This window comes from Mya arenaria, chromosome 4 (genome assembly GCF_026914265.1).
Source record: "Mya arenaria isolate MELC-2E11 chromosome 4, ASM2691426v1".
Lineage (NCBI taxonomy): Eukaryota > Metazoa > Mollusca > Bivalvia > Myida > Myidae > Mya > Mya arenaria.
Window position 1 is genome coordinate 70497521 of NC_069125.1, and position 19883 is coordinate 70517403.

The 19883-nt window shown below is 37.5% G+C and overlaps 1 protein-coding gene across 1 annotated transcript; it reads left to right on the forward strand.

Moving 5' to 3' along the window:
* The first annotated feature begins 13172 nt into the window (after positions 1–13172).
* LOC128232680 (fatty acid-binding protein 10-A, liver basic-like) lies at positions 13173–17550 on the forward strand. The gene is made up of 4 exons (XM_052946379.1): positions 13173–13330; positions 15969–16141; positions 16504–16605; positions 17359–17550. The coding sequence occupies exons 1-4, from the start codon at positions 13264–13266 to the stop codon at positions 17407–17409; spliced, it is 393 nt and encodes a 130-aa protein (XP_052802339.1). The 5' UTR covers positions 13173–13263; the 3' UTR covers positions 17410–17550.
* Positions 17551–19883: the final 2333 nt, after the last annotated feature.

Consider the following 19883-nt stretch of genomic DNA (forward strand, 5'->3'; position numbering starts at 1 on the left):
GATACCCATCTTCTTTCTGTACCGAAAATGTGTGGCAAGACGATTTACGTGCATGCCAGAGTCACAACCCATAATAATAAAACTCTTAAGAGTGACCTTGAACTTTGAGAAATGGACATTGGTGTTGCACGCAACACATCGATTTTTGATACCGAATACAATTGCCAAGTCCCTCCATACATGAAAAATTAAGAATTGACACGGATAGTCCCCTTAGGTGCATAAATGTACCATTCCACAATGCTTTAACTCTTCAGTGTGACGTTTAGCTTCCATGTAGGGTCGTTGGTTTTGCACGCGACATATCCCGTTTATGTACCGAACACATGTTTCAACTTATTTAAAAATCTCTCAAAGATACAGCCCGGACATGAACAACTTTATTTATTTGAATATATGCAGCATTACATAACCATTAAACTCTTAGTGTGACCTCGAACTTTAAGGTAAGGTCGTGGGACCTGCATGCAACACACAATTTTAGCATATATTCGGCATTTCATAACGATAAACCTGTGTGTACATGACTTTTGAGACAGGGACGCGGGCCGTCGATACGTCGACTTTATGTACCGAACATATGCGCATTTTTTTTTTAAATTCTAGCGTGCATGAAGTTCCAACTATACTTCATGTACATATATGTGACATTCAATAATAATAATAATAATAATAATAATAAAAATAATAATAATAATAATAATGATAATAATAATAATAATAATAATAATAACAACTTTATTTTATGAAGATAACACATTAAGGTACGCCAGTATCTTCTTTACCATGTGGTCTTCAACTGCGACAAAATATATATTATACAAATACATGCATTTAAGAATTGTATCAAGAATAGACCATCAATCAATACACATAGATGCAAATTACGCAAACACTCATCAGCATTTCTTATAATGCATCAAACATTCATAATATAACTACAAGTATTCATTGTTCAATTATCAATCGGTCAAAAGGTATGTTTTGTTTAATGCTTTAAAATTATTTAATGTAGAGGTTTGTCGAATAAGAGCTGGATTAGAATTCCATCCATCTTGAATATGTAAGTAAACGATAACCATAATTGTTTTTAGCAATGTTAACTTATATCGTTGTGGGTGGAAGTCTTTAATATTGTTGTAAATGAAATTTAACTTCACTAAGAAATTTTGGCATGAGCGCAAGCAAATATGTAAAGATAGTAACACCAACATGAAATAATCAAAATATAGCCAACCTTAAACTTTAAATGAAGGACAGACGGAGTAAGAAAATTTTTTTTTAAATGATTTTTTTCTGTGTTGTTAATATTTTTAAGGTGTGTGATTTTATACCTCTGCTTCATTTTATACAGCAGTGGTCCATTGTTGATAGAATATAAGCGTTGTAAAAATGCCCTTTCTTGTCAAACTTGATACATTTTAGAACTGTGATTTTAGTGTTTATGTAACGACACTTACTTTGTTAATTTGACCATTCCAGTTTAATCGATCATCAGTGATAACACCGATAACTATATGGCTAGAGACTTGTTGAAGCTTTGTATCATTCTTTACAGCCGATAATGTAGTGATTTGTTTAGTTTTAACAAAAAGAAATAACCATGCTTTTAGATTTACAGGATGGATTAACAAATTGCTGTAAGAGCAGCAGGAAGCAAATGCATCCAAATCATTCTGCAAATATTGTTGAATTACGGTCACACTATACCCAGATGCATGCAAAGTGCAATCAACAGCAAAGAGGTCAATGCAGGATTTATTCAGAGAAATAATCATTTCATTGATATACATTGAAAAAGAGAAGAGGACCGAGAATGGATCCTTGCAGAAAACCACTTTTTAACATTTTGAAATGTAGATTTATTATCATAAACGTTTATACATTATCTTCGATGAAGTAAATATGAAGTCATGGCCTAAGGCTTGAAACAGAAAAGGGATACATTCGAAATTGTTGAAGATGAATATCGTGATCAATAAGGTCAAACGCTTAACGGAGTTTTAATAAAACAATTCCAACAATTTCACCAGTCACTATATCTTTCAATCAAGACTCTACTAACATTTTAGTATACATATACTCTTTATTTCCACCCGTAAGTGATTTAACAATTATAGGAGTGAACATATATACAGCAATACAAACAATCGAAAAAAATATTTGATAGAAGTAAAGAAGAAAAATACAATAGTTTTGTTATAATAGCACTTATATATTTAGAAAAAAAACGAGCAAATTCACCAGTTGTTCGAGGTGCTCATATGTTTCATGGTAAATGTATGGCATTTATAGTTCCAAGAAACAAATCAGGTCCAGAAAAGAGGAATATCTAAACATTCAGCTAAACGTTGTTTATTTCAGTTTCACGTTAATAGCTGTAAAACAGCTTTTTTCTAAGGGTGCTCGAAATAGAAGTGCGCACCTGTAGGAAAAGGCTTGCCGAAAAACGAAAATCAAGCAATTAAAGGTGCTTCTTCAATAAAGTCAGGCTCTACCTTATACAATTTTCGAAATTTTGGAAGTACGGAGTATATGGGAAGGAATTGATGTTGTTTAAATAATGTTAAATACGAATGTTTATGTATAATTCAGTAATATTAAGTTAAATAACAAAGCGATAATGTTGACAATGGTAGATATATTTATATTCATAAGTATGAAGGTTAAACATCACTTCGAGGATATATACTTGTTATCGCCACAGATTATAATAGTATGTGATACATCATGCATTTTAAGCAGTGTGTTTTTTTATAACATAATTATGAGTTAATAGACAGTTCGGGCTACAATTTTATGAATATAGTCACGAGATGCTATTACGCAGCTGTATAGATTATCCCGATCGACTGTACGTATTGTATCCTGAGATAGCAAAAGTTTCAAAATGTCATCAGCATCATGGTTTTGCGGTATGGGTAGCATTTCTAGCGAATGTCCCCTGTCATGCATAAATGCAGTGCACTTCGTCAATGCATGTTTCACGATGTCATTACTGCGTTCACCACAATGTCGGCACAAGGCTTCGTCGATAGACGGTTTTTTATCAGCGATTACTCGAACAACTGTAGAGGCATTGCGGATATGGTCTCTCGAAGTAGCACTCAACCATAGAACGGATGGACGTACTTCAGGATGAACGTCTATAAATCGATTGAATTCTGGGTCACCGGTAATGCGTACGAGCGTCTGTAATTTATAGTAGTTTGTGACTGAAGTTCGCCAGATACGTTTCCATGTAGACTTAGGTGGGATGCACATCGTAGCTCTTTATTCACGGAGGTAGTGTCCTAAACCATATATTATTAATATCAGGTACGAATCTGCTTTGTGCTAGTTTTTCTTTTATGCAATCAAATACTCTTCGTACGAGAGTTTGCGGTCCTAGTGTACTCAGTTTGTGAAAAAATCCAAGTTTACGAATGTCTATATCGGCAAGAATGGAAATCCATCCAAGGAGACGAAGGACCATGTCAGTTCGCGAACTTGTGGGTAAGTTTTGCCACATTTTTGCCGATAATCGTACAAAGGTTCGAGCTTTAGTACGTCAGTCATTGCTAGAGATGATCATAATTCTGCACCATATAGGACTGCACGGTTTCTTATCTTTTCTATCAAACTGGACATAACAAGAGGATTAACGTCATAGGAGTTGTCCCGTATAGTCATTAGTGAAAACAGTGATGCTTGTTCTTTACTTATTCTTGCGTTAACAGCATGGGAAATTTCATTGTTTTGTGAAGTGTAATACCGACATGTACTGTAGAATCCGTTGAATGTAGCAAGGTGTTGCTTATTTTTACAAAATCTTATTCGCTATTTTTCCTCTCAAATATCATTAATTCACATTTACTTTCATATCCCAAAGTGTTTGCATATTTGGTGACTTGTTGTATCTGCCATTGGAGGGCGGCTTTGTTTGACGCTATTAATGTAAGGTCATCAGCTAGCGTCGGATTTCCTGTTTTAAGAGTGCCGACACATGAGCCTTGAGGAGAATCTTCAAGATCACATAGAATTTTGTCTATAAATAACAAATAAAGCCAAGTGGATAATATACCACACTGACGGACCCCTGAAGTACCGGGAATGGCGCTGATGAAAATCCGTTCACGAGTGCATAACTATGGATGTGTAGCAGCTAATGAGTGTTCGCAGTGTTGTCCCGCGTATTCCAAAGTTCATAAGTTTAATGAATAATGCGGAGAGATGCACATCGTCAAAGGCACCGGAAGTGTCAAGCATTGCAACGTATGACTTTGATCCGTATTCATAGTTTATTGCAATAGTTTCATGTAGTTTAAATGATGCTGTAAGTGACTCAAGTCCTTTTTGATATTCGTTTTGCTGTTTATTTTGGAAATGTTTGTTATGTTCAGTCGACCAAAGGGTTAGGCGTTCATTAAGTATTCTTTCAAATAATTTATAAATAACAGGTAATAGCGTGATTAGTTTGTAGCTCTTTCAAAAAATATTTGGTTTGCTATTCTTGTGTATAGGAATTCTAACTCCCTATTTGCATCCTTTTGGAACGTATGAACCTTTTGTCTAGAAAACGTCTTAGTAGATTTACAATGTGTTTTTGAAACACTTAGGCAATTGTAGTAACAATTGAGATAGGTCTATAATTGTAAAGATCATTTATGACTGACCCTCTGTACAATGGAATAATATACACGCATGTTTTAGTTGATCTGGAAATACTTCACTCGAAATGCTGTCGTTAATTATTGAATCATTTGGTCCAATTATAACATCACCAGAGCATTTGGGAATCTGTGGTCCTATTAGATCAAGCCCAGACGCCTTAAATTCATGTCGTTGATAATTTTGCGAACTTCAAAGGTAAATATTAAGATTATATTGAAATATTCAGCGTGTAAACAGAAAGATCCTTGTTATCTGAAGAACGCAAGCTATAGTGCTCGTTTTTGGCAAATGTTAACAGTTCTGTGAAGTACGAAGGAGTCAAACATTTCATGGTTTTGAAAACAAGTAAGGAAAGATGATAATAGCACCTGTCTTCAAAAGATAGCAACCCTGACTGTTTGAATATGTTTCCACTGTGGCTAGTTCCAGACTTCATTATTAGTTTAATCGCTCTTTTCTGAATATTTGTGATTTTTGTGGTATCTGAGGAATGTGTAAGTCCCCAGACACTACAAAAGTACTCCATGTTTGACATGATATATGCATTTTAATACAACAATTTCATCTCGTCTGTTAGATAATATGCTATTATTCTTAGAAGTGCCAATTTTGAATTAAGCTTATTCACTATTGTACTACCATGTGTATGCCATGACAATGTCTGATCAACATGTACCGCGAGGACCTTTTGACATTTCACGTTTTCTACTGACACTCCATCTATTGATGATTCAAGTTACATTGCATGTTTTGCCTTATAATTATTACATAGAATCATACATTTGGTTTTCGATGGATGGATTGACATATTATTTGTCTTACACCAACAGTTCACACTATTAAGACTTTTTTGTAGGTCTGATTGAATGCTCAATATACTTGGACCTATATTGTATAACGTGGAATCATCTGCATATGAGTCAATACATGAATTGGAAGAAATTAAAGGCATATCATTGATGTATATTAGAAAAAGTAAGGGTCCGAGTGTTGATCCTTGAGGGACAAAGTTTGAATAATACGAAGGTCGATTAGGATAGATGATGATTTCGTCATCCTGATTGGGCTGGAAACAAGGTGCGATAATCCATTTGACAATTCAAAAACAAGGCCACTAAGCATTTTGAAATGATTTCTTAGATTGATCAAATTTAATACTTAAGTCTCCTATATTTTGATATTCTACAGACTGATCTATATGAGAAAACTGCACATGTCGATATCCTATCCTTTGTTCAGTCTGGAGGCCGATACACAAAGTTAATTAGGAAACAGAGGGTTCTAGGAAACATTATTTCAATCCAAACGGCCTCTTGAGTTTGTATATTTAAGTATTTACTATTCGTAAAGAATATTGAACTTTTTATGTATACAAGTATTCCACCACCCCTTTATCACAGCGAGCAATGGAATAGTTTATATATATACAGTGATTGTCATAGCTGATTCTACCATGCAAACACATTTCACGTAATCCTAAAACATCTATATTAGCAAAATGAAGTAAGCATTTTTATCTCATCTATCACTGGCATTAAATGTTGAATATTTAAACTGACAACATGCAATCCTCTTCTACCAAAACTAGTATTGAAATATGTTTTGTGTTCAAAATGACTATCACAGTTATTCGTTCCAGGAGAGCCCTGCGTCTGAGAAGTTAGTGTAGACTTATGCGAATTATTCAAACAATTTTCTTAACAATTTGAATGTATAAAATTATTACACGCATTCTTATCATGATGATTTTCAGAATCGATTTCTCAAATGCGTCATTTGCTTATTGCACTCACTGCATAAGGTTCCTAAGTATTGAATTTTAAATGTATGACACTTAGTTCCTAGCGGCGATATTGTCGGCAGCAATCTCTGGTTGTGTGATTATTTCTGTGACCTATTGAGCAGAAAACGTTATTGATGATTGTCTCTGTTGCTGTTTAACGTCCAGTTCTGGTATGGATGCGGCCCGCCTGTTCGCCGTCCACAAAGTGATGTTTTGTGTTAGTGGGTGTACATTTCAGAAGTGCCACACCAGAAAAGATGAGGGCCATCTCGTAGGAAATAGTTTCTAACTGTCCGTCCCCGAACACGTACGACCTGTAGACGGTGGCTGGTTCAGATAACGTAGCTTCGCACACTTCTTGTAGAATACCATTGACGCGCGCGACATCCACATCCTGTCTTGGAGCAACAGTGCACACATAGACTTCACATCATTGCCCTTGCAAGTTAGTTAGACGGTCACACAGATCCCTTGCGGTGTCTCCGAGATCTTGACTACGGTGGTCTGTAGCGTAATTGCCTCCAATGTATAAAGTAACCTTATTATACACGGATGCAGAAGTGGCTTGAGACTTGTACATAGCTTTGTAACGGTAACATCCAGTAGCGTATTTAGGTCAACTGTAGATGAAAACCCACGTTTGTCAAATCCTTTCAATACGGAATCGCCTATGATCATCGTTTTGTGTTGTTCACAATTCACATCCGAAAGTACGTGGGTGTGTTTTACTCACACTTCCGGATGGGCATGGGGAGGAATCAGTCGTTGCATTAGAAGCGCGTGTGCATTAAGCATTCATAGGTGTTGTTGAATAAAGAGTGTTATCGAATTGCGCAGCTGGAGCGGTTTCGCTTTTGGACATACTTACTGTTGTCGAAGGCAGCAACATATTCTGTGACTCGTGTTAATGTTTTATGCCGTCCGATATTGATTGTAACAGTCCAACTAATACATCGGATGATATTTTATTGTCCATATCTATATTTTCAAGTTTGAGCAAACCTTTCTATGAGATTTGATGCCCGTTCTTTTATTACGGATTTGGAAGATGCTGCTGGTAGGTGATGTGATATGAGCATTCAATGAAAGTTTGATTACCAACAAATTAGACAACACTTCTTGAATTATTGTGTTTGTGTAGTGATTTTCAACTTCACTGACCAAAGATACTTCCGGTTGAGCGGCAACCTGGTTGTCTTTGGTGCGACACTCCGGGAGAGTTGGTAATGCATACTTGTCTTCGCGCGCGCACTCAAACATTCCCGAAAGCGATGCGTTGACTGCATCTAGGGATGTTTCCTCTTCACACAGATAATCGTATATCAATGTCAGTATACCATAAAAATGTTAATCAAGAAATAGTTGGGTATTTATCCCTTTTATCAAACAAGTACATGTTGTATTATATTCAGCGTATACACTTGCGCCTGTAGATATTTAACTTTACCTCCATAAGTCTAGAATTATGTACGTGCCTCCTCCGGTTTCGTCAAGTGTAATCGACTTTCTATCTGTAAACTACAACTTTTTACTGAGCATTATTGAAAACTGAAGTGTATATTCCGTGTGTTTTGTCACCGTCATACTAATAATTGCGAATTTTCCGTACAAATTCAATGTTTTGTAGATAAAACTTACATCGTTAGCTTCGTTTTGATGGTTTGAGTTCAAATATTTAGTCGGCTATGACTGTAGACGAAATTTCTGAATTTTATTAAATATTTTTCGTTTTTCTAACGTCCAGTTTTTCATGTTCAACATTCACCTTTTGAGAATTCCATAATATAAACTTAGTGTGTCCTTTAACCTTGAGGTAGGGACGTGGGTCTTTTACGCGACACGTCGTCTTAATGTACCACACACATATTCTATAACATACAAGTTATTTTGAAACCCCTCCCTGCATGGAAAAGTTAGAGCCCGCAAACGGAAAACGATTCCACATTGATAATCCTTTAAGTGTGACCTTGACCCCCCGAGGTAGGGACATAATTACAGTCCTGACACGGAAAACCGGACGGACGGACGGACGACGTACGGACGGACGCTAGCACAGGCGGAGATGCAATTTTAAAATGTACACCTTTGGTGGCAAACAAATCATTGTTGAAATTGTAGTGTATTGGAGATATTACTTTTACAATATCTTGATGAAAATGGAATATGGGCTAGGTCAAGTTAAAAAAAACAAAAACAATTTTCATGAAACTTTGTCAGATTTGCTAACGGTTGTCGAAGTTTTAAAAAAAAATCCATAGAAACTGAAGACGCATGCTTTGTTTGATTCAAAGTATGAAATGTCCTAAATAAAACTAGGAATCTGACAAGAATTATTAAGTACTAAATGATTGATTACGAGCGAGCTAAGGTTTGAGGTTAATTGTGCAGAACGTTGGAGAAATGAAACAAATCTGCGTTTGGGAAATGATCTACAGATCTAAGATTGTTGACGCTACAACTAAGATCCTAATATGAAACGGGACGGATGAATACTCTTAGGTGCAAGAGAGTGATGAGGAAAGATGTAGGGACCGGAGTCGTAAAGGCAACCCAATGTCATCATGTACCGAACACAGTGCAAAACGACTTAAAACATCTCAGTGCATCCAAAAGCTATAGCCAGGACCATACTAAGTATACTCTATTCATGTTCAAAAAACAGCATTCCATAATGATAAAACTCCATATGTGACCTTGAACTATGAGTAATGGTCCTTGCACTCGAAACATCGCCTTTATGTACCGAGCACACGTGCCACTTCATTTTAAAGTATATGCAAGTTACAGCCGGGACACGGATATTATCAAAGGTACAGTCTACCCACGACCAAAATTAGGTGAATATATGCAACATTCCATAATCATTTAACTCTCAGTGTGACCTGAAATTTAAGGTAGGGCCGTGGGACTTGCATGCGATACATCATATTTATGTACCAAGTAAACGAGCCAATTTATTTTAAAGATCCCTAATGATACAGCCCGGACATGACCAACTATATATATATACTGAATACATATATGCATACATACAGAATTTCATAACGATAAACCTGTAAGTGTGGCCTTAACCCATGAGGTAGGGACGCGGGTCTTGCACGTCGACTTTATGTACCGAACACAAGCGCCCTTTTATTTTAAATCCTTCCGTGCATGACAAAGGTACATCCATGACACGAACAATTATACGTCATGTACATGCAGCATCTCATAACATTTAAACTCTTAGTTTGACCTTAAATTTTTAGGTAGGAATGTTGGTCTTTCACTATACACATCATCTTTATGTACCGAACATATGTGCATTTTTTTTACCTTGATTTTTGAGGTAGGGACAAACAGTTCGGACATGGAAAACCAGACGGACGGACAGACGACGGACTGGCAAATGCTCGCACAGACGGACACAGACGGTGCACAGACGGACACCCGGGACGGTTTGATTTTAATATGGCCACCTTAGGGGTCATAAAAATCCGTGTTGAAGTTCTATCGGCTACACTTACTAAAGGCCCGGTCACACCGCAAGAACTGTGCTGGAGCGTTCCTGGAGCGGTGAAAAAAAATCATCACCGCTCGTTACCGTTCACCAGAAGATGGCCCCCGTTAAGGCAACGCCGTATACGCTCGGCCACCGCGTATGGTCCCTCCTACCGCTCCGAAAGTTTTGAGCTGCACAAAATATTGCGAGCGGTGAGGAGCGGGCAATTTTCCGCTCCGGCAAAGTTCACCACCGCTCCAACAACGCCCAGTCAAAGTTTGGCACCGCTAGATGCAAGTTCGTGGACGCTTGGGTCCGCTAGGCCAACGCAGAAATCTGGAACGCTGGACCACCGCTGCTTCGCCAGCTTTGCCCGGGCGGTGATTAAACGTTGCACAAACTTTGGTGGAGCGGTTGTAAGCGTTTTACGAGCGGACACGGGATTGCTGGAACGGTGTCGGGCGTTGAAGCAGCGATCCATTGCGGTGATGAACTTTGGTTTGGCGTTGGTATGGAGGTGTCGGAGCGGGACCAGAATTTGGCTATACATACGGGGAGAAATGGACCAGGAGCCCATTTGGAATCGAGCTGCCGTTGAGTGCAGACCTCATTTACATCGAAATTGCTCAAAGTTACAGTAAAACTGTACTACCATGGATGCTGAGAGACTTGCTATGATTGGTGCACTAGTCCTTTGCTGCTGCCTTTGCTTCTCCAGGCTTCCTCTTCTTTTGTCCACGTGGCATGATGAACTTCAACTATCGACTTCTATCAAAAATCTATCAGAACTTCTATCAAAGCGATCCGTTCAGCTCCGTAGTCAAAAGCGGTATGCCGCTAAACCAACTTTAAACCCCCGCCGAGCCAACGCCCGCATGCGCAGAACGCCGCTCTATCAACGCTCGCGTCACCGCTAAACCAACGCTCGCTACCTTTAAGCCAACGCTATAGCAACGCCGGCTTCAGCGGTGCACCGCTAAGGCAACGCCCGTGTTTTCGATTTTTTCCCCATTTTGTGCGCGGTGACGAGCGTTGTCGAAATTCGGTCCCCTCTCCCTACCGTTCAAGGAACGCTCCAACAAAGTTCGGGCGGTGTGACCGGGCCTTAACAATATGCATGGAAATGTATTGGAAATACTACTTTTACAGTGACTTACTCAAGTTCGAATTTGGGACACGTCCAGTCAAAGAATTAACCAATCTTCATGAAACTTTGCCAAATTTTCTAACGGTTGTCATACTTCCAAATACTTCCATTGTTTAGAAACTGGAAACGAATGCTATATCAGATAGTAACGCAAAACAAAAAAAGGAATCTGGAAAGCTGACGAGAATAATTAGGAAATGGTAATTAATGATTCATAACAAAAGCTCTCGATCGGAGAACGCTGAATTCATTATAAATGCAGAAAATTCGAAATATTAAACAAATCTGCGTTTTATCAATTTTTATTTCTCACTAATTTACGATATTTAACGTTTCGACTAAGATCCTTAAATAAAACGGGACTCTGATTCTTAAGATTGGTGACGTCGAATTCCTTCAATCCCCTCAAAACTAGTTCTTCTGTATTTGCATCAGATGGTTTGACTGTATACATGTAAGAAATTCCTTTCATTTATATTAATTAACACATAACATAACTAGTACTTATATTATAAGTGTCTGACTATTTTTCCTCATCGCAGTGTCACCATATCCAAATTGATACGCCATTTATTAGGCTGTTGGGCACGAAGCCTGTAAACTTTCATAACCGTAAATCGTAACCTTCCATCGACAGATCGACATTACATTTTTATTATTTGACGAATTAATGCTCGCACGGGCGGATCAAACCGGGCGCTGTAAGAACTGCTGTGGTCAACGACCTTATTTACATTACAAATCTGCTCTCAAAACTGCGGAGCTGCGTTCTTTACGAGAAGTTAGCTTAGGACCTGTAAGGAGCAGTTAATAAAGTGCGAAAAAGCTGCGTTTTTGCATATTTACGCAATTAAAATCATAGAATCGCATTTTTAACTATCGACGAGTTACACAAATTTCAAAATGAACACGTACCGAATCAAAATGTTTATATCTGTGTCTATCTGTGTCTACATTTTTGCCGAAGCCGGAGAGCTAGATTCTAGCTGTTAAATATATAATCTGGATCATCGGATTCGGACAGGTTTGTTCTCTTGAAATTTACCCGAAAAAAACTCGGTAAAAGCAGGAAAAAATCATGGATCGTATTAAAGATTCAATTAAATGCCCATTTGGCGTAAGATAAATGTGTTAAATGAAATGATAATATTTCATTCCAGCCGATTAATCAGTTTTTTGATGATTGTTATTCATTCATCGATATAGTTTCTATGGTTAAAATAGGCTTAAATCGGCTATTACTTGGCATTTTTGATTAGGATTGGTTGTATGTTCTTACACAAAATAAATGGTTATATGATTGTATCGCTTGCCTAATTTATTTGTGTATGAACATACTAACAAACTTTAACCACTACTAAGTGGATATAATACACGTTATCAAACAATCAAGCTCAAAGCGCTTAAAGCCTTGACAGGCTTTCGGCCTGCTACTTTTGGAATGGAACGGAAAGTGTGTTAAGATTTCTCATTTGTCTCAGTTATAACAGTCTTGAGCATGTTGCAAATGCATATTTTCAAATTACAGATATAAATCTGTTCATTTGTCCACCAGTGACATTTGATTAGGACAATACTACGATACGTCAGTACATACAGGGAATAAATAGTATGTGGGTGATTCGATCCAGAGGAATTTTGCGCGAGGATCCTGTCATTGTAGAAATACACCTTAAACATACACTTTATTAACCTGTCAAATAAATTTTGTTGGAGGCATTTGGTTAAGCGGACATACCCTGGTAGTAAGATGGAACGAATCAGTCATGTTTCAAGAGTAGAGTAAATTTTACCAAAATGCCTTATTCGTGACAGTGCATTGTTTATGAAACTAAAGTTCCAGACAAGGTTTCATATTCAATAGCTTAATATGCAATACTTAAGTCAGTATTTGTGTATTCCACATATTAAATTAGTATTTCAAGTCACTGTTACTCCATGATTTGATTTAATTGAGTATCAGCATAATGATATTTGCGAAGAAATTCATGAGCATGCATATACTCCTCTGAGATGTTTATGTTAATTTGTTTTACAATTACATGACTATACTCACAAAACGTAGCAGGCTGAAAGCCTTTCAACGATTTAAGCGCTTTGATCCGATATTGCAGTGGCCTCAGATATCAAGCTAGTTACGATTCGGCTCTCCTGAGAAACAGTTGTGTTTGCACGCAGACAGTGTTCAGATTTACAGTCATGGCTCTTGTTGGAAACTGGGAATTTTTTTCCGCAGAGAACCTGGATGAGTACTTTACTACTGCAGGTAAGAGTAGTTTTAAGGATTTGATTGCCACAAATCAATCATACACGATCATAAAATAAAAACTAAAAAAAACTAGATGTGAGAATATCGAGTGGCCAGAATCCTTTGCCATGGACAGTCGCGTACAGCCATGTTTGCATATCTGGAGGACCGCTTCGATGGCCTTACATTGTCAGTACCATTGATTGGTATCATTTGAACACTTATGTTTAATGTATCTTTTGAGTTTTAGTAACTAGGAGGCCGTTTCATAAATAAAAGTTTTTGATTTGGTACTTAGTAGAGATAACAAATAGTAACGGAAATCATAACGATTGTTGATTGTTCTTGCCTGGTCGCAATTGCAATCCTGAAATTATACCAAAATCATCTGCTGTTAGCGATTAAACAGGCATTACTACAGTAAAACTGCGATCGCTCGAGGTCGCCAGGGACCGAGCAAAAACCTCGAGGGAACCGATGTTTCGAACGACCCGATTTTCAATTTTCCAGTTTGATATGAAATATCTTTCAGTGTATTTTAAGTTTGAAGTCGTCAAACAGACTGTTTACTTAGACACCGATTATGTGTTGCGTTGTGGCAATCGCTAATATGTTCAAATGTTGACGTAAACTAAATGTAAAACGCAAAAGAAAAAAAACAATGAATAGAAATGTTTATTTTAACAAAAAATCACATTTTCGTAACAAGCAACATTTGAATGACAGTACATATTGTGACATAAGTCAGATTTAAATTTCGCAAAATCAAGGATTGTTGATTAGCGCATCTTGTCGGTTTCGCGAAACTGTTCAATCGTAATATCACGTGACAGCGTACAGAGCGTCTGAAGATCACGGTCAGCATCGGCAGTAAATTCAAAGAACCTTCTGACCACATCTTAAGCGTTAACTTCTCGTCATTAACTTCTCATAATTATCATCTCAAATGCACATATCAACTAATATCGGTCATGCGTTAACAGTGAAAAACGGTTTTTCACACCTTATCAAATTGCCTTTTAACTGTCATTGCAATTTTTACAACTTGCGAAAATTTTAACACCTAGCAATTGTTTGTTTATTTTGGAACACGCGTTCGGGAAAAGTGCACGATTTGTGTACTTGGGACCGAGGATATTGCTCGACTGCTCGACATAATTAGGTTTCGAGGAAGCGTGGGTATATTTTGTATGAAAATAGAAGGAAAAAAGTTCGGGACCAAGCTCCGACCTCGAGGGAACGCCGGTTCTCGAACGACCGCTTGTTTGAGGGAACGCAGTTTAACATTTCGGTAATGCGGGTTAAATGATTTTTTTAAAGAAATAGCAGCCTTATGATGGAAGCCGTAACTACTTTTTGGCCAACCTCTCAATTCTCAACTGACTGCCTTTTGCCCACAAAAACTGGCTTCCGTTGTCTTCACAGCATTTTGCTGTACTTAGTTGACACTTTTGGGTTCTACCAGGTTGCCCACTAGGTTTCCCTATTAAAGCACGGATCTGGTTACCCATGTAGAGATTGAAACCTTTCTCCGGAAGTTGATTTTTTGCAATTGATTCAGCTTTTCGCATAGTATTTTTTTCCATGCGCCATTCGACAATCGTCGATCTTTGTAGTACTTCCGATAGTAATTTAAATGACTTTTTACTAAAGATAACATGACGCAGTATTCCTGATAATATCCACAGCAGGATATAACTTAAATATGATTACCTTATCATGGCTTGTGATGACGCATGTGCACAAATGCAGCAAGTTCGGGGTCCTTAAAACAATCTTCAAGACCATCTACCAAAATCATCTGATCTCTATTTCGGGGAAATCCCAGAACGATTTGATTTGAAAATGCAATATTAAATCTTCCTTGAAGAAAACTGTTTCGAACTGTTTAATGCACTTAGAGGTTGTTTGCGTAGTCTATTGTAAAAAAGCAGTAATTTAAACAATGGTTTTGAGGGTTAATGGAAAAGAAATGCTTTTTGTTTGACAGCCAGGTGACTTTTGATTTGTTTGGTTAAGGCTTAAATAGATCTCCACCTGCATGTTGACGAAGTAGACAATCAAGCTTTATATACACACATATATATATAGCCATGAGTCTTTTATATATTATGACATTGTTTGTATTTTTGGCTGATTGGAACAAACAATCAATTATTGGAAATAGACGTATTTCTTATCATCCTCAAATATAGTCTGTTGTCGAAAAAATATATAATATCTACGCAGTGTATACATTTTCATATCACAGTGTGGTAGTGAACATCGACAGCCTTGACATTCATTATCATAGTTAAAATAGTAGTAATCTGCTAGGTCTTGAGACCGGTCAGATTGACCAGTAGCGGTCAGTGGCCGGGGACATACCAGAGAACTCAGCAGCCAATTTTGCTTATTTATGTCAATTAATGTAATGCTAACGTGACTGCCATGCGAAGAGCAATCATCTGATCTATATTTCGGGGAAATCCCAGAACGATTTGATTTGAAAAGGTAAAGTCAAAACTTATGACTAGTATCGTGTGTATAACAAGCGGTGCAATGAAAAACTTTGGTATCCTTTTCCAATTATTTCTCAGTTCCACACCATACAAATAAACATTCAGTGCAATGTGTTTTAGGTCTATACTTCCAGACGATTGTTACCTTATTGCAGCTGTTCCTGATAATCTGAAGGAAATAGCGAAGAACAGCAAGTCGTCCCTGGAGATCACGAACTCCGGGGACCAGTGGACGCTCAAGACGACCGTAAGTGACAAGGTCAAGGACACGGCCTTCACAGTGGGTCAGGAGTTCGAGGCAAAGTCGCTCACCGGACAGGACCTGAAGGTAGGTAACCGTTGCCTTGGAACGCTATCCATCATTGTATAACAATAGAAATTTGTTCCAATAAAACTATATATCAATTATGGTTATTATTAGTATTCAATTTATGTGGATGCTGGACAGACATTTTACAACTAGTATCAATAATTATTTTCTAGTTTTCTTGCGTTTGTGAATTATTAAGAGTAAACATTCATCAAACGCTCGGACGCGAGCTTGCAAATCACGATATACAGAAAGTGTATGTTTGGTGCAAAAAAGATGTATCAAAAACAACTATTTTTGCAGATATAAGCATTTGTATCAACAATCTTTAATACTTGGAACTTCTTAACCTTGTGGCAACTGGCTTCATGTATTTTCAGTGCATGGTTACAATGGACGGGGCAAAGATGGTGGAGACGCAGAAGGCAGGTGACGTCATCACGACCGTCACGCGCGAAGTGAAGGGGGACAAACTCGTGTCGGTATGCACTACACGCCACGTAACATATTGTTTCAGAAGCCTTTGAAACCATTCAAAACTGAAACCAACTAAATTTGGCATAGTTCTGTAAATTGGAAACTTTATTAATTTGAAAAAAAGGCCAGCTTTTGCCGCCTGTCTTTCATGATAATGGCCTTTTTCGCTCCGCTTGTAAAATGGCTAGACAGTGGTTTCTAAATTTTGATTCCAGCTCCAGGCTCATCATTTCAATTTATGGAGACTTTTATCTAAACTATTTGATGAATGATATAAAGCATATAATAGTGCAAAGCCTGCACTCGTCTCAAGTAGAACGGTGCAGGTAGGCACGGGGATAATCAAATACGAATATTTACACTGTATTCACAGTTGCCTTGTAAGCTATCTCTGATGTTGATGACCATAATGTTCGGCGTAATTGCAGGAATAGTTAGCACAAATAGAAATCACGATTTCTACTTAGATTTACATACTCTGGAATGTCATAAAAAGGGTGAATATTCATTTAATAATTTACACGAAGTTTGATCTCTCGAGAACGTGTATGTCATGAATTCCAATATACTGGAATATAGTAAACATCATTTATAAAAAAACTCTGCAGCGCTGCTAATATACGTGATATAACGATACGCGCCTGCTTGTCCGTTCTTGACACGGATGCTTACGTTGAACTGTCCAGAGTCGAGTTTAAAATGCAAAATGCGAGTAAGTACAGGTCCTTTTAACCTAAATGTACATTGCCTTGTTTCAGACATTGACGATCGGCGGGACCACAGCTATAGTGACCTTTACGCGGGTTTAGAGACAGACCCATAGGCACAACCAGCAATTGACCATTTGGTTTATTCGAATTAGTTTTAAATTATTATTTATTTATTTATTATTTTTTTGTAATATGAGATGTTTCATGTTAGATAAAAGATAAAATACAACAATAATAATACACGCATTTTTTTCAATAAATATACAGTAAAACTGATCGTTCGAGTACGCCGGTCCGAGCTAAAACCTCGAGATATCCGAAGTTTCGAACGACCCAAGTTTCCATTTAAGTCCGTTATGAAATGTCTTACAATGTATTTTCAATGTTTAATGTCATTATACCAGTTGTTTACTTCTACTTGCGTTGTGTAAATCGCTCATATGTTCAAAGGCTGCCGTATACATACTAAATGAGAAAATGTAAGAGTAAAATTTACAATTATGCTGTTTTAAATGTATACAATTATCCTTAGATTATACTCGTGTAAGAACTTACCATTTTACAGTGGTATGTCAACTAGAGGAACCGTGCGCGTGTGGACAGGCCGTTCAGTCGGTAAAACTAGTTGATGTTATCATTGTATACAGTGCTTTCTATTTTTAGTAACAGCGATCTTGACCGTGACTAGGGGCCAACCGCAATCCAATGGGAGTCTTCCATAAACTCTGCATACACATTAAGTTTGGTCACAATATGTCAACCCTATCTAAAATAATTCAGTACTTAGCTGGTTTTTTTTTTATTTTCGGTATCAGTGACCTTGACCCAATGGGCCCCAAACGCAATCCCATGAAATGTCCCCAGAAACTATTCATAAATACCAAGTTTGGTCACAATATGTCAACCCTAACTAAACTTAACCATTTTTTTTTCATTTTAGTAACAGTGACCTTGACCATGAATTTCGGGGCCCCAAACACTATCCCATGAAAGGTCTCTAGAAGCTCTTCCTATAAGAAAAATAGAAACTTATTCGATACTGTAGGTGAATTTGACGCCGCCCTACCGCCGGCCCGCCCAAACAACGACGTACGTCATTCTAATAACCAGGATTTTACTGGTTAAAAAATAAAAATGTGCAAAAAGCAATAAAAAAGTAAAATTAAAATGAATCAAGGGCCATAATTTGTATTTTAGTAAATATGGAGTTATTTAACCTACTTGTGTAAAGTATGAAGGGCATTGAATAAAAAGTATTTTAGATCTGGGTTTAAACCTAAAGTTGCCAGAAGAAAATTCGGACATGGACACCTATACTCTATGTCCTTATATGCAGCATTCCATTCTAAACAATCACTCATTTTGACCATGACCTCAGAGGTAGGGACATGGGTTGTGCACGCAACACGTCCTCTTGATTTTTCAAAGACATGTGGCAAGTTTTTTTTAAATCTGTACATTTAAAAGAAAGTTACAGTCCAGACACGACCACCTTCACTCTTTGTCCTTATAAGAAGCATTCCATAGTAAACACATATACAAATGTATGCCGTGCGAACTTAAGAAATATAGAAACAGCAAAAATCGGTGGGACAGCTGAGATATTTTAGAACGAAGAGAAATAACTCGTGATTAACTTGATGTAGATTGATGGACGTTGTTCATTATCATTTGAGCCATCCTATAAATTTGGGATTTATTATGTCAATGGTTAGGAATCTGGTGACCTTTACTAGAAATATTGCTCCCGACCACGCCTTGTGGTATAAACCTTACTCTTGGTATGCATTTTGCTTATGGGATGACTCCTATTAATCATAGGCTCAGTAGTTCAAAGGTTGATAATGTTTTATTACAGATTGCTCAAGTTACCCTATCGGGCTCGACAATATAGGCGACAGATCAAATTCGCGGAATTCTATGGTGGGGCAATGCCGAAACATGCCCACCATTGTCGGAGCGGATCTGGCTATACGCCAGTTGTTCACTCAGACAATGAAAGGGCGCGAACAGAAGAATGTATTTCAATTTTAAATCCTTATACCCGGTATGTATCTTTCGACGACTTTGTGAAATCAATAAATACAAGCAATTATCAAATACGGCACTATTACCCGAGGGTTTCTACCCTGCCACATGTCAATCTGTTCTTCATGCATTAACTTACATTTATACAAACACAATGTATCATCATAAATAACGTGATTGGTCGGCGTCCACCGCGTACACCGTAAAAGTGGCTTGAGTGAAACAACCACCCACATTCAAGCTAGCTCTATCGATACTTCAATAACATATATGTCAAAGATTTGACTATATCAAATTTAGGTAAACGTATAGTTCAATGAGTTTTGTCAAACGATAGATCATTAGGTCAAGTATAAAAAGAAAACACAACAACATCGGGCCAATTGTTCAGAACTTTGTTGAAGTTTTAGCGGCTACACTTACAACCAATACCTATGAACATGTATTGGAAAACCTTTTTATAATTGTCTAGGTTCGAACATGGGCTACGTCCGGTTAAATAAATAACCAATCTTCATGACATTTTGTAAATAATTGTATTTATG

Bases quoted from the DNA above. Each gene is read 5' to 3' on its own strand.
- LOC128232680 (XM_052946379.1), top strand. From the start codon at position 13,264: ATGGCTCTTGTTGGAAACTGGGAATTTTTTTCCGCAGAGAACCTGGAT. The intron at 13,331-15,968 runs GTAAGAGTAGTT...ACCTTATTGCAG, and splicing joins TGAGTACTTTACTACTGCAG to CTGTTCCTGATAATCTGAAG. The intron at 16,606-17,358 runs GTATGCACTACA...GCCTTGTTTCAG, and splicing joins AGGGGGACAAACTCGTGTCG to ACATTGACGATCGGCGGGAC.